The sequence below is a fragment of the Nerophis lumbriciformis genome, linkage group LG30 (assembly GCF_033978685.3).
Source record: "Nerophis lumbriciformis linkage group LG30, RoL_Nlum_v2.1, whole genome shotgun sequence".
Taxonomy (NCBI): Eukaryota; Metazoa; Chordata; class Actinopteri; order Syngnathiformes; family Syngnathidae; genus Nerophis; species Nerophis lumbriciformis.
Genome location: NC_084577.2, coordinates 1036858 through 1062500, shown reverse-complemented (window position 1 = coordinate 1062500; position 25643 = coordinate 1036858). Strand labels below are relative to the sequence as shown.

Below are 25643 nucleotides of genomic sequence, written 5' to 3'. Positions count from 1 at the left end.
ACTGTGGCGTAAGCGACAAATAGGGAAGGGGCTGAGGGGTTGGGGGGTTGGGGGGGTGTGGTACTAGCTGTGTTTGTGTTGAAATAATCTTTTGCCAAGAGACAAAACATAAACATCATCACTCTTCTTCTCTTGGCTTTGGCTCGGACAAGGATGACGGTGATCAGAAGCAGCTTTTTCTCACTCGGCTTCACTCTCCCGCCGCTGGGGGATGCGACTCTTCTTTCACGTTCTAATCTTCCGCCCTCACAAACTTGCCTTATCCCCCCCCCCCCCCTTCCCCCGACGTTGGCTCCGACGGGTCTTCCGTCCCTTTTCCTCACGCTGTTGCGGCTCACCCCCCCTGACCCGTCGTCCATCCCTTTTTTTCACTGACACTGACACTGACACTGACACAGTCCAGAAAAGCACCATGGACTGTTGTCATGTCCCCCCTCCGCCCCCCAGCCTCCCCAATCCCACTAGCCCAAAATAACATAAAACAGTTCTCTTCCACTCAGTTGTTCCCTGTCCTGCCTTTTGAGGATTTAAAATAGGACAGAGGAGATTGTAGTTAAAAAAAAATGCAGTTAGAACAGCTCTCGAAAGATGTTTGAATTTTCAGTTTTCACTCCTCAAGTGACCCAGGTGGAGGGTTGGTCTTCATCCCGTCATCACAGAGAGGCGTCCCTTCATCTGATTTGACCTCTCCATCCCTTTAAAAATCATAGTCGCTGCCTTTTTTTTTTTTTTGCACTCCCGCACATTCATTCCACTCCTCTTCCTCTGCTCTTTATCATCAGACGTAAGCTGACTCGCTGGACTGTGTGCGCCCCAGGTTGGGCGGTTGGGACAGATGCGCCATGTCTTTCTTCCTGATCTCACAAATGGATTTCCTGCGGGCCTGGACGCCCCTGATGGCCGCTTTAATCTTGCGCCAGCCCAGATGGTTGAGCTCGGCCAGGTTGAGCACCACGCAAATTCCGCTCACCGCGAACATGAACACCAGGAAAACCGTTTTTTCCGTGGGGCGAGACACGTAGCACTCCACCTCCTTTAGACACGGGTAGCGGTCACATTCGAAAATCCCAGGCACGCTGAAGCCGTAGAGAAAGTACTGGCCTGCCAAAAATCCGATCTCCAGGGCGTTTCGGAACACCACCTGGATGATGTAAAACCGTGAGATCCCTTCCTGTCGACGTACTTTGGAGCTCTTCCCGTGGGTGAGGCCTCGGGGGGCGTTGGGGATCTCCTTCACTTCAAGGCAGTCCGGTTCTTCTTTACCTCCTCCGCCGTCACCGCCGTGCTGAACTAAAATTCCGTTAATATTTCGGAGCTTTCGCGCCCCATCCCTTCCTCCGTAGTCCCGCTCCATTATGGGATAGAGGAAGGAGTAACGCCTGTCTCTCTGTTTGGCCGACTGGTGAACGGAGTACGTGATGAAGCAGAGGCTGGGCGTGCACACCAGTATGATCTGAAAAACCCAGTAGCGGATATGGGAAATAGGAAAGGCCTTGTCATAGCACGCCTGGTTGCAGCCCGGCTGCAGGGTGTTGCAGATGAACATGGTCTGCTCATCCTCATACACCGTCTCCCCCACAATAGCCACAATCAGGATGCGAAAGATCACAACCACCGTCAGCAGTATCCTGCAGAAGACAAAACAGAAACAGGAGTAAATCGGTGTTTTACTGGCCTTTCTTGCACATCAGCCTTTTGGATGTGTACATTTTATTCTAGGGACATGGCAAATTTTTCAAATATCCCACAGAAGGAATCATTGGAAAGCAGAACTTTAACTCTTACAGGAGAAAACGCCTGATGAATAGGTTTTTTGCATCAGTGGTCCCCAACCTTTTTGTAGCTGCGGACCGGTCAACGCTTGAAAATTTGTCCCGCGGACCAGGGGGGTGGGGTCTGGGGATCATTTTTATTTTATTTTTTATTTTTTAATAAAGAAATACAATCATGTGTGCTTACGGACTGTATCCCTGCAGACTGTATTGCTATACATTGATATATAGTGTATATATTGTGTTTTTATGTTGATTTAATAAAAGATAAAAATAAAAATACAATTAAAAAAAATTTAAAAAAATGTTGTTTTTTTTGTTTTTTGTTTTTCCTTGTGCGGCCCGGTACGGCATACTTGCCGACCTTGAGACCTCCGATTTCGGGAGGTGGGGGGTGGAGGGTGGCGGGGGGCGTGATCGGGGGCGGGGTGGGGGCGTGGTTAAGAGGGGAGGCGTATATTTACAGCTAGAATTCACCAGGTCAAGTATTTCACACACACATATATATATATGTATATATATATATATATATATATATATATATATATATAGTATATATAAGAAATACTTGACTTTCAGTGAATTCTAGCTATATATATATATATATATATATATATATATATATATATATATATATATATATATATATATATATATATATATATATATATATATATATATATATATATATATATATATATATATGTATATATAAATATACATATATATATATATGTATATATATATATATATATATATATATAATAAATACTTGACGTTCAGTGAATTCTAGCTATATATATATATTTATTTTATTATATATATATATATATATATATATATATATATATATATAAAAGAAATACTTGAATTTCAGTGTTCATTTATTTACACATATACACACACATAACACTCATCTACTCATTGTTGAGTTAAGGGTTGAATTGTCCATCCTAGTTCTATTCTCTGTCACTTTTTTTCTAACCATGCTGAACACCCTCTCTGATGATGCATTCCGCTTCGTCTCCTTGTTGTGTGCGCAGTTTTGCACTGCACTCTCTAAAAGCCGTAGATGTTAATGTCACATATACATGTACAGTAGAGGGCAGTATTGTCCTGTTTAAGAGTGTCACAACATTGCTGTTTACGGCAGACAAACTACTTTACGGTAGACAAAATGTGACTGCTGTTGTTGTGTGCTGTTGCCTCGCTGGGAGGACGTTAATGAAACTGCCTAACAATAAACCTGGAGGGGGCGTGGCCTCCAGCTCCTCCAGAATTTCGGGAGATTTTCGGGAGAAAATTTGTCCCGGGAGGTTTTCGGGAGAGGCGCTGAATTTCGGGAGTCACCCGGAAAATCCGGGAGGGTTGGCAAGTATGCGGTACGGTGGTACCAATCGGTGGTTGGGGACCACTGTTTTACATGATACTGTCACTTATTTTTTGATGTCCTCTTTCCACTTCATGTCAGTTACTTACACATATGTTCACTTCCTGTTTTCAATTTGTAGCACAATCATTTCTAAATACAACAGTTCCCTTCATAAATGGTGAAGTCATTTATGATTCACCTAATGAGATGAATAATATGATATTTCAATAAGTATCATAATTCTTCATCCTTATACTTACAGGCAGTGTTGGGTTAGTTACTGAAAACCAGTAACTAGTTACAGTTACTAGTTACTTTATTTTAAAAGTAACTCAGTTACTAACTCAGTTACTTACACCAAAAAGTAATGCGTTACTGTGAAAAGTAACTATTTAGTTACTTTTTTTTTCTTTCTTTTTTTTTTAAAGCTCCCATTAATGCCCTTTTAGCCTTCATTTCAGTACTGTTATTGCACTGGAGAATAATACAATCTGTTGATCAGCGCTAGGATTTTTTTCTAAATGGGGTCCCAGGGACCCCATCAAGTCATAAAAATGGGGTCCTACAGTAAATTTTTGGGGTCCCACTTTTTTGTAAGCGTTTTGAAAAAAAAAAAAAAGATAAACGTATGCATTATCCTCTTATATCTCACATTCTATAATGTGTTTTGGAAAATGGTTGTCATGAACGTTATTTAATTCATTAAAAAAAATAATTTAAAAAGAAAACAAATTTGTATACATATGAACCGTATTTTTCGGACTATAAGTCACAGTTTTTTTCATAGTTTGACAACCAAACAATTACACAAGGCGAATCAGTAAAGAATCTGGGTATTATTTTCGACCCAACTCTCTCCTTTGAGTCACACATTAAGAGTGTTACTAAAACAGCCTTCTTTCATCTCCGTAATATCGCTAAAATTCGTTCTATTTTATCCACTAGCGACGCTGAGATCATTATTCATGCGTTCGTTACGTCTCGTCTCGTCTACTGTAACGTATTATTTTCGGGTCTCCCTATGTCTAGCATTAAAAGACTACAATTGGTACAAAATGCGGCTGCTAGACTTTTGACAAGAGCAAGAAAGTTTGATCATATTACGCCTATACTGGCTCACCTGCACTGGCTTCCTGTGCACTTAAGAAGTGACTTTAAGGTTTTACTACTTACGTATAAAATACTACACGGTCTAGCTCCGTCCTATCTTGTCGATTGCATTGTACCATATGTCCCGGCAAGAAATTTGCGTTCAAAGAACTCCGGCTTATTAGTGATTCCCAGAGCCCAAAAAAAGTCTGCGGGCTATAGAGCGTTTTCTATTCGGGCTCCAGTACTATGGAATGCCCTCCCGGTAACAATTAGAGATGCTACCTCAGTAGAAGCATTTAAGTCCCATATTAAAACTCATTTGTATACTCTAGCCTTTAAATAGCCCCCCTGTTAGACCAGTTGATCTGCCGTTTCTTTTCTTTTCTCCTCTGCTCCCCTTTTCCTTGAGGGGGGGGGGCACAGGTCCGGTGGCCATGGATGAAGTGCTGGCTGTCCAGAGTCGGGACCCGGGGTGGACCGCTCGCCTGTGCATCGGCTGGGAACATCTCTGCGCTGCTGACCCGTCTCCGCTCGGGATGGTGTCCTGCTGGCCCCACTATAGACTGGACTCTTACTATTATGTTGGATCCACTATGGACTGGACTCTCACAATATTATGTCAGACCCACTCGACATCCATTGCTTTCGGTCTCCCCTAGAGGGGGGGGGGGTTACCCACATATGCGGTCCTCTCCAAGGTTTCTCATAGTCATTCACATCGACGTCCCACTGGGGTGAGTTTTTCCTTGCCCTTATGTGGGCTTTGTACCGAGGATGTCGTTGTGACTTGTGCAGCCCTTTGAGACACTTGTGATTTAGGGCTATATAAATAAAGATTGATTGATTGATTGATAGTTTGGCCGGGCTCCAGTGCGATTTATATGTGTTTTTTTCCTTCTTTATTATGCATTTTCGGCAGGTGCGACTTATACTACGGTGCGACTTATACTCGGAAAAATACGGTAAATGTATTCAGTTATACACATTCATTCACTTTCTTCTTTCCTTCATGGATCTCAACAGGAGCTGGTAGTTTTTTCTATGTTTTTATTTAATAAGTTGGAGGTATATTTATTTCAGTATAAAAGTGTAAAAAGTGTTTTGCTTCGGTCATGAAATGGTGTACCAGGGCATACATACATTTTATATTTAACGCTAAATCTCTGGAGTCTACATCAACTTCAGATCTATCCCTCATTTCAAAATGTTTTAGTTTTTTTTATGTTGTTTTTTTCTTTGTTTGTTTACCGCCCTTTTTTGTCAAACAAAACTATGTTTTTAATGGCAAACACACAAAATATGCAAAATCGTCCACCAAAAGTATTTTTCAAAGTGGAATATTTGATGTGAATTAATCGGAACCTTGGATAGGTCAATAGTTAATAACATTGATTTTGACTCAATATTATGTTTTGAGCAATGACAATTTGAAAGAAATTGATTAATGTGGACCCTGACTTAACCAAGTTGAAAAACTTATTGGGGTGTTACCATTTAGTGGTCAATTGTAGGGAATATGTACTGTACTGTGCAATATACTAATACAAGTCTCAATCAATCAATCCACTCCCTCGCTGTCTCGCTCTTTCTGTCTCTGCCCCTCCCTCACGAATGCTGCTGCGTGCGCACAATTTGTTTTGTTTTTAACCCCTTCTTTACCCTAACGTTTAAAATACACGTAACCCTAACTCAAAATGCCGGACATTTGAGGCATTTAAGAAACTCCGCAAAAGAAGACATGTCCGGGGAAAAGAGGATGCATGGTCAGTCTAGAATATCTCCATGTTAAGAAACTCGGCTTCAGCTGCACCATGTCTTGTTAGTAAACACAGACACGCCCCCTCCCCACACCCACACCCACACCCACACACACAGCGCCTCTTCTCTTATCCCCGTTGTGACACAGGAAGAATCAGAAGGACGACACTGCAACTCTACAATAAAACACACTCAGATCTTCTGCTTTTAGCCGATACTACATAAAAAATAACATAAAATAATGCAGTAACGCATCATGTAGTAACGGTAACTGAGTTACTGAATATAAAAAATAACGCGTTAGATTACTAGTTACCGCCGAAACTAACGGCGTTACAGTACTGCGTTACTAAGTAACGCGTTAGTCCCAACACTGCTTACAGGGTTGTGTACCTTCCACATTAGAACCGATATGGTACCGATTCCTGTTACCTGGGAATCGATACCAGTAATCAACAGTACCAAATGTTTGTACTTTTGTGCTGTTAATGTTTAATAATAAAAAAATCAAATTTTCAAGTACTATATTGTAAACGTTGGGCCTCATCTATTAAAGGTTTGCGTGTATTGAAATACATTTAAACTTGATTGCACGTGCAAAAGCTAAACGACTAAACTTGTGAGGATTGCGTCCCTTAAGTGAGCAAAATAAGGAGCGCAATCCATTTAGAATACACACTGATTATTAGAATGACTACAATCCTGGGAGGAAAACAATATAAACATAATTACTTAGCACACAGTGTGATTCATCAAAATTAAAACTGTTCTACGGCCGCTGTTTTGAATCTATAATTAGTACGTCTAAACAGGACGTGCAAACTGGGCAGTTGCGTACAAATCTCTATCCTGCGTATGCATGTCAACATACACTATATTGCCAAAAGTATTTGGCCACCCGTCCAAATGATGAGAATCAGGCGTCCTAATCACTTGGCCCGGTGTATAAAATCAACCACTTGGGCATGGAGACTGTTTCTACAAACATTTGTGAAAGAATGGGCCGCTCTCAGTGATTTCCAGCATGGAAGTGTCATTGGATGCCGCCTGTGCAACAAAGCCAGTCGTGAAATTTCCTTGTTCCTAAATATTCCAAAGTCAACTTTATTATAAGAAAAGTGAAGAGTTTGGGAACAACAGCAAGTCAGCCACCAAGTGGTAGGCCACGTAAACTGACAGAGAGGGGTCAGCACATGCTGAAGCGCATAGTGCAAAGACTTTCTGCACAGTCAGTTGCTACAGAGCTGCAAACTTCATGTGACCTTCCAATTAGCCCACGTACAGTACGCAGAGAGCTTCATGGAATGGGTTTCCATGGCCGAGCAGCAGTATCTAAGCCATACATCACCAAGTCCAATGCAAAGCGTCAGATGCAGTGGTGCCACTGGACTGTAGAGCAGTGGAGACGCCTTCTCTGAACTGATGAATCACGCTTTTCCATCTGGCAATCTGATGGACGAGTCTGGGTTTGGAGGTTGCCAGGAGAACGCTACATTTTGGACTGCATTGTGCCGACTGTAAAATTTGGTGGAGGAGGAATTATGGTGTGGGGTTGTTTTTCAGGAGTTGGGCTTGGCCCCTTGGTTCCAGTGAAAGGAACTTTGAATGCTCCAGGATACCAAAACATTTTGGACAATTCCATGGGATGGCACTTCAACTTCATATGTGAGTGAAGGCAGGTGGCCAAATACTTTTGGCAATATAGTGTATATGGACTGTCAAAAATAAATGGTGCCTGCTGGCGTTTTTATTTAATGACGTTCGTTTTTTATGTACCGGTATATGAAAACATCTTCTTGCAAAATGCTTTTCCTTGCATCTTAAACATTTTGGAGCACGCTTGCAGTTTGTGCCAGCTAGGGATGTATACCGAGTACCTGTATTTGTTGTTACTGGTTCCGAATTTGGGTCGATCCAGGAGGACACTTAAGATTCTGGACAAATAATACAGCTATAGTGTTTTATTTTTAACCAGCTGTCCATCGTAATTATGACACGCTGTCACATTCACTTCAGGTAGGATCTGGAGTAATCACAAATAAAGAAGCAACACTACACAAAAGTCCCCCCTCAAAAGTCCCTCAAAGTCACGCACGTTGATAAGTGTTGAGTGTCAGTTTGAAGTGAACACTTTACTGACGACCGCAGCTACCGTGTTTCATTAACCGTCCTCCTAGCAATCCAGTAATCCACAGGCCAATATTAATCCACTCAAAAAAGTATAACATTTAAAGGCCTACTGAAACCCACTACAGTCTGATAGTTTATACATCAATGATGAAATCTTAACATTGCAACACATGCCAATACGGCCGGGTGAGCTTACTAAAGTGCAATTTTAAATTCCGCGCGAAATATCCTGCTGAAAACGTCTCGGTATGATGACGTCAGCGCGTGACGTCCCGGATTGTAGAGGACATTTTGGGACAGCATGGTGGCCAGCTATTAAGTCGTCTGTTTTCATCGCAAAATTTCACAGTATTCTGGACATCTGTGTTGGCGAATCTTTTGCAATTTGTTCAATGAACAATGGAGACAGCAAAGAAGAAAGCTGTAGGTGGGAAGCAGTGTATTGCGGCCGACTGCAGCAACACAAACACAGCCGGTGTTTCATTGTTTACATTCCAGAAAGATGACAGTCAAGCTTTACCATTGGCCTGTGGAGAACTGGGACAACAGAGACTTTTACCAGGAGGACTTGTTGGATGCGCAGACGCGGTACCGTGAGTACGCTTCCAAACATTTGATCGCTTGCCCGTACGTGCGTGCCGCTATGTGCATGTCACGTACGTAACTTTGGGGACTTTGGGGAAATATATGTGCTGTATGAACTTTGGGGAGGTGAACGGTACTTTGGGCTGTGGGATTGAGTGTGTTGTGCAGGTGTTTGAGTTGTATTGGCAGGTTATATGAACGAGAGGGGGGAGGTGTTTGTTATGCGGGATTAATTTGTGGCATATTAAATATAAGCCTGGTTGTGTTGTGGCTAATAGAGTATATATATGTCTTGTGTTTATTTACTGTTTTAGTCATTCCCAGCTGAATATCAGGTCCCACCCGCCTCTCACAGCATCTTCCCTATCTGAATCGCTCCCACTGCCCTCTAGTCCTTCACTCTTCGAATCTTTAATCCTCGCTCAAATTAATGGGGAAATTGTCGCTTTCTCGGTCCGAATCGCTCTCACTGCTGGTGGCCATGATTGTAAACAATGTGCAGATGTGAGGAGCTCCACAACCTGTGACGTCACGCTACTCGTCTGCTACTTCCGGTACAGGCAAGGCTTTTTTATCAGCGACCAAAAGTTGCAAACTTTATCGTCGATGTTCTCTACTAAATCCTTTCAGCAAAAATATGGCAATATCGCGAAGTGATCAAGTATGACACATAGAATGGACCTGCTATCCCCGTTTGAGTAAGAAAATCGCATTTCAGTAGGCCTTTAATTACTATAATGATCCATAAAGTTGCTCTGATTAAAATAGCATCCTCTGACAGGTCTCTAGTCACTGTCTGACCTCACTCCATCGCGCTGCGTTTGTGTAGCATCAAAACACACCTTGCTTAAATGCACACCCACCTAACATGCGATTGACTGTATTAATTGATATTATATACTTTATACAGTGGTGTGCCGTCAGGGCCAGCAAGGCCTTCTCTGCTGGCTTAACATAACCAGAAATCATGATCATACTTAAAAATAATATTATGCTCGTTCCAGTGCTTTTGTTTTTAATTTTAGTTTGTATCCAATCAGAATTCAGCTAGCATATGTTGCCATGCTGTACAAAATCTGCCGGAGGCCTTCAGAATCAACAAAGCGGGCGTCCGTGCTCTGTAAGTGAACAGGGACATACAGTTGATAGACAGTTGCGATAGCCAAACAGATCACGAGTTGTTGTCAGTAAGGCCTTCTAGATGGCCTCACGTTGAACGTGACATTTACGTGTCCTGTGATTGGATACCCATCGGGACCGTTAGCGGATGAATTTGACAACACATAGAGTTGAAAGACAGTTGCGATAGCCAATCAGATCACAAGTTGTTGATCTAAGTAGCCTGATGTTATCGAGACTGTGATTGGTGAGTAAGTGAGTATCCATTCACAAGTTTCAATTTAGCAGGAAGCGGGAAGTGTTGCGCCGTAGCCAGACCGGGACAGCAGAGAAGGAGAACAAAACGTTGATTAGGTGGCAGATATATAGTAGCGTCCCGGAAGAGTTGGTGCTGCAGGGAATTCCGGGAATTTGTTCTGCTGTGTTTATGTTGTGTTGCGGTGCAAATATTCTCCCGAAATGTGTTTGTCATTGTTGTTTAGTATGGTTTTGCTATATGTTTATGACAGTGTTGGCGTTGTTCATACGGCCACCCTTAGTGTGACATGTATGGCTGTTGACTAAGTATGAACCTCATTCGCTGGTGTATGTGTTTGTAAGATTTAACATGATCATTATAAATGGCAGTGAAATATTTTCTTGACATCTTCAATTAAGGACCATTATTAACCCATCCAACGCTAAAATATATTTGCAAGGCCATTTTCAAGAATGATATTGAAAGAGAAACTATATCTTGTGAGCTGTCGAATAGTGAATTAAATAATTTTATTTTTTCACTTTTAATGTTTTTTGCAATTTAAATGTTTGAAAGTGCGGTGGTACACGATGGCACAAGATGTTGGTGGTGTACATCCTCATGTGCTAATAAAAATCATAATTAAAAAAAAACAACACTTTTTCCACATCTTTATTTACACCAATTACATATAGTATCGATAAGAGTGCCGATGAATACCGGTATCGATAAGGAATATCAATTATGGTATCGGTAGAATCCTAACAATATACATCCCTAGGGCGCACCTTGAGCGCACTAAAAAAATGTGTCCCGTTGTAGATCGCACTGCAGAACTGCTTCTAAAATGCCCAGAAAAAATGGTACATGTCATATTTGTCTGCTGCGTGGTTCAAAACATAGCAAAATGCCACATATAGAAGCATGATAACATGAATGTGCAGGAAATGAGTGTTTCCATAGTGAAAGCCGCGTCTTACACGCAAAAACCTCATTTAAATAGGACGGTCTGTGCCACTTTTGCACTTGTTATCAATTGTGCACACACAACATGCCCACTAATAGTACACACAATTCTATAGTTTGTACACACTGTTTAATGCGTGGTATTTGGATCTTAGTAGGTTAAGCCCTTTAATTGCAATTCCAAGACTTTAGATGGCAGTTGTATATAGGCTACTGTGGTTGTCAGGAAGTAGTCTTTGCCATTAAGTTGAATGTGCCAGTATTGTCTTTTGTTGAGTCCTACAAAGTGTTTGTACAAGAGTATTGTATTTATTACCTGCCAGCTGTTTGATTGTAATGTGCATATTACCGTATTTTTCGAATTATAAGTCGCTCCGGAATATAAGTCGCACCGGCCGAAAATGCATAATAAACAAGGAAAAAAACATATATATGTCGCACTAGAGTATAAGTTGCATTTTGGGGGGAAATTTATTTGATAAAATCCAACACCAAGAATAGACATTTGAAAGGCAATTTAAATTAAATAAAGAATAGTGAACAACAGGCTGAATAAGTGTACGTTATATGACGCGTAAATAACCAACTGGTATGTTAACGTAACATATTATGGTAAAAGTCATTCAAATAAATAACTATAACATATAGAACATGCTATACGTTTACCAAACAATCTGTCACTCCTAATCGCTAAATCCCATGAAATATTCTTCCTCGGTGTCGCTTCTAAACAACTCTGATAACTCCGAAGGTAGACAATGCGCCGTAATGTGTTAATAATTTCACACATAAGTCGCTCCAGAGTATAAATCGCACCCCCGGCCAAACTATGAAAAAAACTGCGATTTATAATCCGAAAAATACGGTAGTTGTATTTTTGATTGCCAAATTTGGAGGTGTTGAATAATGATTAATGTTAATTAGTAGCATGTCTAATATAAATTAACATTCTACCAGCACATTTTAAAAAGTGGAGCTTTGCTGTACTTTTAAATGCCACCTTCTTGCTTTCCCAGCAGGCACAAGACATTAAAACAACATTGAGAACTTGTTGACTTAGGTCCTGATGTTAAGCAACTCAAACATAACGTTGAAACAACATGCTTTTTGATGACATTTAATCAATGTTGGGTTCTGACATTAATTTGACTATTGAATTTTGGTCATTTCCCAACCAATAGTCTACAATAGAGATGTCCGATAATATTGGCAGGCCGATATTATGCATTAAAATGTAATATCGGAAATTATCGGAAGCTTTTTTTTATTATCAGTATCGGGTTTTTTTTTTTGTTTGTTTGTTTTTTTTTTTTTTTAAATTAAATCAACATAAAAAACACAAGATACACTTACAATTAGTGCACCAATCCAAAAAACCTCCCTCCCCCATTTACACTCATTCACACTCATTCACACAAAAGGGTTGTTTCTTTCTGTTATTAATATTGTGGTTCCTACATTATATATCAATATATATCAATACAGTCTGCAAGGGATACAGTCCGTAAGCACACATGATTGTGCGTGCTGCTGCTCCACTAATAGTACTAACCTTTAACAGTTAATTTGACTAATTTTCATTCATTACTAGTTTCTATGTAACTGTCTTTTATATTGTTTTAGTTTCTTTTTTATTCAAGAAAATGTTTTTAATTTATTTATCTTATTTTTTTTTTTTTTTTTTTAAAGTACCTTATCTTCACCATACCTGGTTGTCCAAATTAGGCATAGTAATGTTTTAATTCCATGACTGCATAGATCGGTTGATATCGGTATCGGTAATTAAAGAGTTGGACAATATCGGACTATCGGATATCGGCAAAAAGCCATTATCGGACATCCCTAGTCTACAACACAAATACAATGTGGAAACAACATGCTTTTAGACTATGTTGTGACGTTGATTTGACCAGTAACATTTTTCCTGACCATCCAACCTTGAGACGTTGTCTCAATTTACAAATACAACTGTTGTGCAACTGTTTTTCGATTTTGAGGACATGTATGTATAATCAACATTGTATCAATGTCTTGTGCCTGCTGGGCTGTTGGCGTGGAACATTGCAACGTAATTGTAAATCCACTATGAATGGTAAATGGTAAATGGGTTATACTTGTATTGCGCTTTTCTACCTTCAAGGCACTCAAAGCGCTTTGACACTATTTCCACATTCACCCATTCACACACTAATGGCGGGAGCTGCCATGCAAGGCGCTAACCGCGACCCATCAAGAGCAAGGGTGAAGTGCCTTGCTCAAGGACACAATGGACGTGACTAGGGTGGTAGAAGCTGGAGATAGAACCAGGAGCCCTCAGGTTGCTGGCACGGCTACTCTACCACCACGCCATGCCGTCCCCTATGAGTGCTTGACTGATTTCTTGAACTGGTGCCAAGTCTGCATCCAGACAAGACGTCATGTACAACAAAGTATCTAAATATGGTATAGTTTGATTTTACGTAAATGGGTACCTAGTAGTACTGACATAATTCAGTTGATACCTATAAAAGTATCGAATTCGATCCAACTGATGGCACTATAAATTGCATGTGCATCCATAACGCATGCTTATCTTAGCTAAATGTATATTTTAAGAATCTTCTCCGCACACATTGGCATTGTCAATTTGAGGTGATGTAAAGCGTTGTCTACATTGTAAGCCGCACATGTGCAACAACAGGAATGTGCTCTGCCGTTCATAAATAGATGTAATGGCAGAATACCACAGGTGCTTTCAAAAAAATGAATGCTCTGAGACCTGTTTTTATAAGTTTACTTTTATCACTCACTAAAAAATTCTTGTTGTGTCAAATTGCGATCTCCAAATGTGCATCTTACCCACTGAGTGATGGTTTTAGTAAAACTGCACTACTTCCTCCCATGTTAACATGCATTAAAACTCACCAAAATTTGCAAGCGCATTAGGCCCGGTTAAAAAGGTTATATTTCTACGGTTCTGACTGTAAACCCCCACAATTCATTCATTAGTGCCCCTCAAAATGTTGAAAAAATAAGCCCCTGCCAACAGTTTCATGGATCGTCACGAAATTTAGTCGCTGGTTCGCCGGTAAACACTGCTCAAACATTCACGTTTCCATGCATTATTAATTAATAATATTACAAGCATTTGCGTTATTTACCGGTGGGTTGAATCCAGAATGTACAAACCCCGTTTCCATATGAGTTGGGAAATTGTGTTAGATGTAAATATAAACGGAATACAATGATTTGCGAATCATTTTCAACCCATATTCAGTTGAATATGCTAAAAAGACAACATATTTTGATGTTCAAACTCATAAACATATTTTTTTTGCAAATAATCATTAACTTTAGAATTTGATGCCAGCAACACGTGACAAAGACGTTGGGAAAGGTGGCAATAAATACTGATAAAGTTGAGGAATGCTCATCAAACACTTATTTGGAGCATCCCACAGGTGAACAAGAAAATTAGGAACAGGTGGGTGCCATGATTGGGTATAAAAGTAGATTCCATGAAATGCTCAGTCATTCACAAACAAGGATGGGGCGAGGGTCACCACTTTGTCAACAAATGCGTGAGCAAATTGTTGAACAGTTTAAGAAAAACCTTTCTCAACCAGCTATTGCAAGGAATTTAGGGATGTCAACATCTACGGTCTGTAATATCATCAAAGGGTTCAGAGAATCTGGAGAAATCCCCGCACGTAAGCAGCTAAGCCCGTGACCTTCGATCCCTCAGGCTGTACTGCATCAACAAGCGACATCAGTGTGTAAAGGATATCACCACATGGGCTCAGGAACATTTCAGAAACCCACTGTCAGTAACTACAGTTGGTCGCTACATCTGTAAGTGCAAGTTAAAATTCTCCTATGCAAGGCGAAAACCGTTTATCAACAACACCCAGAAACGCCGTCGGCTTCGCTGGGCCTGAGCTCATCTAAGATGGACTGATACAAAGTGGAAAAGTGTTCTGTGGTCTGACGAGTGCACATTTCAAATTGTTTTTGGAAACTGTGGACGTCGTGTCCTCAGGACCAAAGAGGAAAAGAACCATCCGGATTGTTATAGGCGCAAAGTTGAAAAGCCAGCATCTATGATGGTATGGGGGTGTATTAGTGCCCAAGACATGGGTAACTTACACATCTGTGAAGGCGCCATTAATGCTGAAAGGTACATACAGGTTTAGGAGCAACCTATGTTGCCATCCAAGCAACGTTACCATGGACGCCTCTGCTTATTTCAGCAAGACAATGCCAAGCCACGGTTACATCAACGTGGCTTCATAGTAAAAGAGTGCGGGTACTAGACTGGCCTGCCTGTAGTCCAGTCCTGTCTCCCATTGAAAATGTGTGGCGCATTATGAAGCCTAAAATGGAGACCCCCGGACTGTTGAACAACTTAAGCTGTACATCAAGCAAGAATGGGAAAGAATTCCACCTGAGAAGCTTCAAAAATGTGTCTCCTCAGTTCCCAAACGTTTACTGAGTGTTGTTAAAAGAAAAGGTGATGTAACACAGTGGTGAACATGCCCTTTCCCAACTACTTTGGCACGTGTTGCAGCCATGAAATTCTAAGTTAATGATCATTTGCAAAAAAAAATAAAGTTTGAGTTTGAACATCAAATATCTTGTCTTTGTAGTGCATTCAATTGAATATAGGTTAAAAAGGATTTACAAATCATTGTATTCCGTTTGTATTTACATCTAACACAATTTCCCAACTCATATGGAAACAGGGTTTGTAAATAGAGCATCAAAATGAAAAAAGAAGAAAGAAGGAGCAACTTGTTTTTTTATCAATTGATCAAGAATGTTTAAAATGGACCTATAATGATTTTTGTTTTTTCTGACTAATGTTGGATAATCCAGTTAAACAATGTCAAATCATCAAACTATACGGTTCATGCATTTTTGAGCGAGCGTTGACGCAGTTTTGATACCACTGGTGGTTTGCAGTCTGGCTACATTGTTGGACATACTTTGTCTGTTTGCACAGTGCCTGTGTTTTTAAAAGGTGTAAATCTTTATTGTTTTACAGTTCTCTTTTATGTATTTTAAAATGTATGTCTTAACGTATTACTTTTTTGGAACTGCTCTGTGACATGTGATGTTGACCTCCTGGCCAGGTCACCCTTGTGAACGAGATCTTGATCTCAATGGGTTTCTTATCTGGTTAAATAAAGGTTCTATACTTATTTGGACAATAAATATAACTACTCAGTGGCCTAGTGGTTAGAGTGTCCACCCTGAGATGGGTAGGTTGTGAGTTCAAACCCCGGCTGAGTCATACCAAAGACTATAAAAATGGGACCCATTACCTCCCTGCTTGGCACTCAGTATCAACAGTTGGAATAGGGGGTGAAATCACCAAAAATTATTCCTGGGCGTGGCCACCGCTGCTGCCCACTGCTCCCCTCACCTCCCAGGGGGTGATCAAGGGTGATGGGTCAAATGCAGAGAATAATTTTGCCACACCTAGTGTGTGTGTCTGACAATCATTGGTACTTTAACTTTTTAACTTTAGCCAGAGGAGGAGGGCCTTCATAAACTTGCAACACAAAAGGATAAAGTATCATTTTCATATCATCTTGGCATGTGCATAACAACACGGACAAGTGACGTGCAATGATGTAAGTGCCTCTAAAATCTGTTTCTTTTTTTTTACAGCTCTGAATCAATCAGCAAGTGTACAGGTGTACCTGATGTGGTGACCAGGTGAATCTACAGTATATAATGTTGATAAAAGTTTATTTTCGACTGTGTCTGAAAAAAAAAGGGACGACTTCAAGATATATATTTAAACAGTGTTCATTTTCAAAAGATAAATTATAGATAATATAATATAATATATATATAATTTTGGAGAGGGTGGGGCGTGGTTTTATTTGCAATCTGGGGACGCCCCCGCAAACAAACATCTTACAGGCAGACTCAAAAAATGGTTTAGGAATGTAACTGTGGAGCAAAATTTACAACAAAGCATATCCAATACGTATCATCATCTAGACCACAAGGAAGGGTTTTAAAAGTAGATGAAAATCATCATCGGTCCCCTTTAAGGCTGAAGACTCAACGATACTTCCACATGGTCACTGGGGACTGATGATTTCCTACCCTCAAAATTTAAACCAAAATAAATACACCAACTGCCTACACCATGTGTTCACATTACACCATCTTATTAGACATCTTCTGTAAGAGGATCATGGTTGATATTAAGGAACAGATATGATTAGGGATCAACGGTATGAATGAAACTCCCAATGGTTTGCATTAGCGTTGTATATTAAAGTTATTGAAAAGCGTCATTGATAACTGCACTTTAAAAATAACTCACGGACTGACTGGCGCCATGTTGCTAACTTAAATACTAACATCAGAACAATAAATGTTAACGTCTTTCCCCAGTAAGAGTCTATGTGTGTGTATATTTTTTTGTTGCTGTTGTAGTTTTGGCCCCCTCGTCTCCCCACAATTTCAATTTCCCTCTTTGTCTTCTTTTTTTGCTTTCCATCCCCTCCTGTTCCAGTCCGGCTGCGCCAAACACTAAATCCATCAAACATTTAATAAAGTCAAAAATAAATAAGGTAACAAGAGATGTATCCCGAAGTGGCTGGGGAGAGGGAAGTCTGGGCTTCCCTGCTTAGGCTGCTGCCCCCGCGACCCGACCTCGGATAAGCGGAAGAAGATGGATGGATGGATGGAGAAGTATCCCACATTTCTCTTTTGTAAAGTCAATTTGTACAGCAAATATGGTCATCTACATTAGCAATATGATTTGCCTGAGTGACTGTACGGAACAGATTTAAGAAAAGAAAATATATATTAATAATTAATATTTTATATTTTTGTAATATAAATAATTACATATATATATATATTTTTTTTTTTTTTTTTTTTATTATTATTATTATTATTTTTTTTTTTTAATTATTATTTTTTTCCTATGGACATCCCGCGCTGTGGACGCTCTCGGGTCGTAGTTTGGGGACCCCAGAACTAAGCTATTAAGTTTGGAGGTGTTTTTACGGTGCGTTCAAGGACCGCTGAACAGATAGGGATGCCACAACACTCGCCAGAAATAATAATCAATAATAATAGATTGTATCACTAAGCACTTTTCATTTAAATGAAGCTTAAAGTGCTTCAGTACAAACCAATATTCAAAACAATAAGAGCTTAGCTATTGAAACAGACTAAAACGCTATTTTTGAAGGATTAGAAACACAAAACATGCAAAATAGTGGGTTTTCTAACAGTGTATCTATTTATGTTTGTTATTTTAAAATAAAAATAACTTGGTCTAAAGATCTCAGCGTGTGTATAACTAGGTTTTGTGCACATTCAACAATACCGCAATAATAATGATAATCCGGATCATTTTTGTCAAAATAACTGTGATATGGAATCAGTACATCCCTAGTTATGATGCAGTACCGACAGTGTTGGGTTAGTTACTGAAAAACAGTAGATTACTGAAAAACAGTAACTAGTTACAGTTACTAGTTACTTTATTTCAAAAGTAACTCAGTTACTAACTCAGTTACTTACACCAAAAAGTAATGCGTTACTGTGAAAAGTAACTATTTAGTTACTTCTTCTACTTTTTTTTTTTAAAGCTCCCATTAATGCCCTTTTAGCCTTCATTTTAGTATTGTTATTGCACTGGAGAATAATACAATCTGTTGATCAACTTGACATACATTTGCATCACTGAACTCTGCTAAGCAATGTGCTCTACATACAACACACAAAGACAAAGATATGTTTCAAAGGGCCAATTTATTTCAGGCCAGAACAAATTGACAAAACTATTTTAAATAGCTGCAACATAACATACATAAGTAACAAACAGCATAATAACACTAACACTAACCACGTTAAACCCAGATTCCAAACTAATAAAGGTCTTAACTCATTCTCTTTCTATGCCACTTCAATATGGAATGCACTCCCAACAGGTGTAAAAGAAAGGGCATCTCTATCCTCCTTCAAAACCGCACTAAAAGAACACCTCCAGGCAACTACAACCCTAAACTAACACCCTCCCTTCCACATAATACCTCTTCGGATTGTAAATAATCAAATGTAGACACTTTTTCTTATACTTTCTGATCTCTCTCTCTGTGTCCACTACTTGCTGTACATATCCTACCAAGTCAGTCCTACACTGTTCCAATGTCCATTTCTCTGATGATGCAATTGTTGATGACTGAAGTGTTGATACCAACCAAACCTAACCCCCCCCCCCCCTCCATATCCCACACCCCGGATTGTAAATAATGTAAATAATTCAATGTATATACCCTGATGATTATCTTGTGTGATGACTGTATTATGATGTTAGTATATATTTGATAGTATATATCTGTATCTGGACCCCGACTTAAACAAGTTAAAAAACTTATTTGGGTGTTACCATTTAGTGGTCAATTGTACGGAATATGTACTGTACTGTGCAATCTACTAATAAAAGTTTCAATCAATCAATCAATCAATCAATCAATCAACAACATAGCTGTAAAGCTGGCTTCACCTAAGGAAGGCACACGTGACATACACAGAGCCTAACCAGGCAGATTTGAATTGTTGTTTTGGGCAGTAGACGGGATCTTTGATCCAAGACACAACTTACATTTAACTAAAATGTTCTTTTCTTTGTGCTCGACAAAAGAAAAGAAGTGAGAATATCTCATACTTGCCAACCCTCCCGAATTTCACTGCCTCTCCCTGGGACAACCATTCTCCAAATTTCTCCCGATTTCCAGCCGGACTTAAGTTAAAGTTAAAGTTAAAGTACCAATGATTGTCACACACACACTAGGTGTGGCGAAATTATTCTCTGCATTTAACCCATCACCCTTGATCACCCCCTCGGAGGTGAGGGGAGCAGTGGGCAGCAGCGGTGGCCGCGCCCGGGAATCATTTTTGGTGATTTAACCCCCAATTCCAACCCTTGATACTGAGTGTCAAGCAGGGAGGTAATGGGTCCCATTTTTATAGTCTTTGGTATGACTCGGCCGGGGTTTGAACCCACAACCTACCGATCTCAGGGCGGACACTCTAACCAATAGGCCACTGAGTAGGTAAGTCACGCCCCCTCCCGGTCTGTGCGGATCTGAGTGGGGACAGCCTGTCGTCACGTCCGCTTGGCCAACCAAAAAGTAACCACAGAACACTATACTGTATAGGCGTATAGTGTTCTGTGGTTACTTTTTTGTTGGCCAACGGTTGTATTGCGCACCCCCCTCCCCTCCCCTCCCCTTCCCACACTCAGACACACAGTCACACGCACACACACACACACACACACACAGTCACACGCACACACAGAGAGCGCAGAGGAAGAATCAGAAGCACGTCTCTGCTTCGCTGGAATAAAACACACTCAGATCCTCAGTTTCTAGCCGATACTACATAAAAAATAACGTAAAATAACGCAGTAACGCATCATGTAGTAACGGTAACTGAGTTACTGAATATAAAAAATAACGCGTTAGATTACTAGTTACCGCCGAAACTAACGGCGTTACAGTAACGCGTTACTTTGTAACGCGTTAGTCCCAACACTGAGTACCGACATACCAGCCTAGTCAAAGTGTGCACAACTGTTGTAATCTCTTTTGCAGCAGGGTATTTGTAAACTGAAATAGTATGTGCTGATTATTAAAGTTAAGTTAAAGTAGCAATGATTGTCACACACACATTAGGTGTGGTGAAATTTGTCCTCTGCATTTGACCCATCCCCTTGATCACCTCCTGGGAGGTGAGGGGAGCAGTGGGCAGCAGCGGTGCCGCGCCCGGGAATCATTTTGGTGATCATATTACCTATGATTAGGTTTGTCTTGCCTTTGCAAAATCATTTCTCATTTGGAAAAGCAATTCCAATCATTTGAGTGTAAAATGATAACTGCAATGATTTGCTATTGGCCTCACATAGCAAATCTGTAGTCAACAAAGACTTGGGTGACTCGTGACCTACTCCCCAACTGCTTCATCGTTGCAATTTAGCCACAAAGTAGATTTGAAAGAACTGGTCCATGTGAATGAATGGGGGGAAAAAATCCTCAAAGTATGACAGTCAAGCAATCAGAGGTGACAAGCAAAGAGGCTTTCAGAACAATGCTGGTCATCGCACTGAATGTAAGAGGTAGCAGAGGCGAAGAAAACACAAAACATTATTGTGCGCCTGATGGAGAGTGACATTGTGTCCCTCCTTGGTCACTGTTCATCCTAGTGGGAAGCAGAAGAGAACAATCTGATTTTTCAACAGAGTAGAAAAATGTCACAATGAGTGGTGCATCAATGTATGGTCAGTCCCATGACTCACAGCCTTCTCTTTTTGTACCTCAGCCAATCAAGTGTGAGGGACTCAACTGATTGTGGTTTGTTAATTAGCAAGATTAGGCAAAATACTACAAAAGCAATTATTAGGAAACTTTTTGGAAGGGTAGCACACAGCAAAGCAAGAATTCAAATAATTTAGATAGAATTTGGAATAAAAATGAGGATGAGTACCGTATTTTTCGGAGTATAAGTCGCACCTGAGTATAAGTCGCACCTGCCGAAAATGCATAATAAAGAAGGAAAAAAACATATATAAGTCGCACTGGAGCCCGGCCAAACTATGAAAAAAAACTGCGACTTATAGTACGAAAAATACGGTACTTAATTTTCCATACTAAGTCCAAACTGAAGCTGTCTCCAGTACAGCATGTTAAAGACTTAGACTAGACTTAGACTTCCTTTTTATTGTCATTCAAATTTGAACTTTACAGCACAGATAAGAACAACATTTCGTTACATAAGCTCATGGTAGTGCAGGATAAAAAGCAATAAGGTGCATATATAAATAAATAAATATATATAAATAAATTTATATAAATAATATATAAATATATATATATATAAAATAAATAAATATATATAAATATATATAAATAAATAAATAGATTACTGTACAGATAAATATATTGCACTTTTACACATTCGTCCACGTTTATGGATGTATATAAATAAATATAAATAATAAAGTATGTTATATTGTCTTTTTTATTCCAGCGAGTTAATCCATTTTGGGGGGAGTTGAGTAGATAGTGGTAGCTTTCTAAGCATGTGAATCCAGTACTGACTTGGCTTTTGTGTTTTGGCTGTCTAAATTAACACTTTAATGGGGATTAATCCATCATGGTTATTAATCTGATTACAATTTTGCAGGGAAGAATAACTCAAAATCCTTGAAATGTCTCTGGCAACGCGTTTCAGGCAGCGGGCAAATTAAGCAGGTGATCAGGATTGAATCGTGATTAAACCTAAATTCATCCACAGCAACACTGAGATGAATCTGATTAAAACAGCCTTGGTTTGTGTGCATCGTTGATGTTAAACCAGTGGTACTTTTTCCCCAAGTACCACCATAATTGCCAACATTAAAATAAAGTAGCATTGTAGGCCTAAATATCCATTAAAAACAAAGCAGCGGTTTATATTCTGGCCACTGTAACATTAAAGTTAAAGTTAAAGTACCAATGATAGTCACACAAACATTAGGTGTGGCAAAATTATTCTCTGCATTTGACCCATCACCCTTGATCACCCCCTGGGAGGTGAGGGGAGCAGTGGGCAGCAGCGGTGGTCGCGCCCGGGAATCATTGTTGGTGATTTAACCCCCAATTCCAACCCTTGATTGAGTGCCAAGCAGGGAGGTATGGGTCCCATTTTTATAGTCTTTGGTATGACTCGGCCGGGGTTTGAACTCACAACCTACCGATCTCAGGGCGGACACTCGAACCCAGTGGTTCTTAACCTTGTTGGAGGTACCGAACCCCACCAGTTTCATATGCGCATTCACCGAACCCTTCTTTAGTGAAAAATAAAATGTTTTTTTTCAAATTCAAGACAAAGTTATATGTTTTTGGTAACACTTTAGTATGGGTAACATGTTCTAAGTAACAAATACTTAATTAAGAGTTATTTGGACACTAGGGGAACATATTCTAAGTAACAAAGACTTAATTTAGAGTTATTTGGACACTAGGGGAACATATTCTAAGTAACAAAGACTTAATTTAGAGTTATTTGGACACTAGGGGAACATATTCCAAGAAACAAAGACTTAATTTAGAGTTATTTGGACACTAGGGGAACATATTCTAAGTAACAAAGACTTAATTTAGAGTTATTTGGACATTAGGGGAACATATTCCAAGAAACAAAGGCTTAATTTAGAGTTATTTGGACACTAGGGGAACATATTCTAAGTAACAAAGACTTAATTTAGAGTTATTTGGACACTAGGGGAACATATTCTAAGTAACAAAGACTTAATTTAGAGTTATTTGGACACTAGGGGAACATATTCTAAGTAACCAAGACTTAATTTAGAGTTATTTGGACACTAGGGGAACATATTCTAAGTAACCAAGACTTAATTTAGAGTTATTTGGACACTAGGGGAACATATTCTAAGTAACAACGACTTAATTTAGAGTTATTTGGACACTAGGGGAACATATTCTAAGTAACAAAGACTTAATTTAGAGTTATTTGGACACTAGGGGAACATATTCTAAGTAACAAAGACTTAATTTATAGTTATTTGGACACTAGGGGAACATATTCTAAGTAACAAAGACTTAATTTAGAGTTATTTGGTTAGGGCCAGGGTTAGAGGGTTAGGGTTATAATAAGGCCATGCCGAATAAGGCATTAATAAGTACTTAATAATGACTATGTTACTAATTTGCATGTTAATAAGCAACTAATTAATGGTGAATATGTTCCCCATACTAAAGTGTTACCATGTTTTCTTTAGTGGTGCACAAAATGAAGCGTGCATGAACATCACCTTATTCAAACAACAAAACCAACACAGTGCATAAACTCACAACAAATTACACACCTGCAAATTAGTGTAACTTTTGCTGTTGCCGTATCCGAAATACGCCGATAGGGAGAAATTTTTATTTACACGATGAGTTGGGTGTGTTTTGACCTCCGCCGAACCCCTGAAGCCGACTCACCGAACCCCTAGGGTTCGATCGAACCCAGGTTAAGAACCACTGCTCTAACCACTAGGCCACTGAGTATTACACACAGTTTGAACAGTAACACTGTGTTTGAATATTTAATTAAGTGATTTTTTTGGCATACCACTAGATGGAGCCCGCATACCACAGTTTGAGAATCCCTGTGTTAAACAATATAGGCACCTAAGCAGTTAACCGATATGATTTTAGTCCTCCTTTATGCTTTTATGTTCCTCTCCTGCAAAATACTTAGGGTTTTTTTATTTTTTATTCATGCCTCATTTATTTTTCAGATCTATGAACAACAAAACAAACCCTCGACAGCAAGCGTTGGGCTTTGTGTGAGGACGGCGGCTGTCTCAGTCCACCGTAAGTCTAAAAACAGACCGGATACCTCTTTGAATATGCTGATTAATCGTTGCTTTAAAGTTTGATTTGAGTTTCACATAAGATCAACTCACTAATCACCACCATTTATTTTAATGAGAATTCCATAAATAATGATATGATGAATGGCTCCCATAACCTCATGTGACTCAACGTGCAAACCATTACAATAGCCCATCAAACCTGACCTCATTACATTAATCATGGACTTATGGCTTTTGAGAGCCTAGTCAATAGACAGATACATATGAAAATGACTTTACAGGCAGTGTGCATGGGCAGGAAAGCTGCAGGGAAACATGTTTGTTTGTTTAGAAAGAGGTCAGGGTATATAACACTGTGTATACATTTATAGAAGGTGTCTTGTACCCAGCAGGCACAACAACTTGTTGAATTAGGTCCTGACGTTGAGCAACTCAAACATACCATTGAAACAACATGCTTTTTGACTACGTTTATTCAATATTCAGGTTGTGACGTTGATTTGACCTTTAAAATGTGGTAATTTCCCAACTAACAACGTCCAACCTTGTCCCCAAATACAACTATTTTGTTAAAGTCAGTTTGAAAGGACATGTATGTATAATCAACGTTGTATCAATGTCTTGTGCTTGCTGGGTTTAAATTAGTTACGTCAGCACAATAACATGACATCTTCACAAGTCATGTTGCATCGGAAGTCATCGTTACGAAGATAATATATTTTTGCCCAAGTCTAATCTGTGGACCCCAGGAAGAATAGTCTCCACTGTGGTGTAGACTAATGACTAAGACTAAGTTATTAAACTAAACTAAACTAAACTAATCTGATTCATTAAATTTTTCTGATAGTGGATGGACGATAAGTCAATGATGTGTATGCTAGCAGGAGCACAGCTGATGGGGATCCCCACAAATGATCAGATCTCCTTCGCAACGTTTTTCTTCTCAAAAAGGCTAAAACGGTCAGATTATTAAATAAACACTGCAGAAATTGGATAGTTCAGTGAGGCCCTCGGAAAGTCGGCTTTTGCTCCGTCGGAGCATCAAGAAGACGATCAAACTTGACTATCTAGAGCAGGGGTGCCCAAATGTTTGATCCCTTTATTATTTTTGTAGTGTGGAATGTTACAAAAGACTTGAGAAAGTGAAACGACTTAAACAGAAAGTTAAGTTAATGATTGTCACACACACTAGGTGTGGTGAAATTTGTCCTCTGCATTTGACCCATC

At 39.6% G+C, this 25643-nt stretch overlaps 1 protein-coding gene across 1 annotated transcript in view; it reads right to left on the bottom strand.

Moving 5' to 3' along the window:
* Positions 1-375: 375 nt before the first annotated feature.
* gjd1b (gap junction protein delta 1b) overlaps positions 376-25643 on the bottom strand; it is a 104194-nt gene continuing 78926 nt past the window's right edge. The window contains exon 3 of the mRNA XM_061925355.2: positions 376-1628. Coding sequence (XP_061781339.1) covers positions 779-1628 — 850 coding nt within the window. The 3' untranslated portion in view covers positions 376-778. The remainder of the gene's footprint in view (positions 1629-25643) is intronic.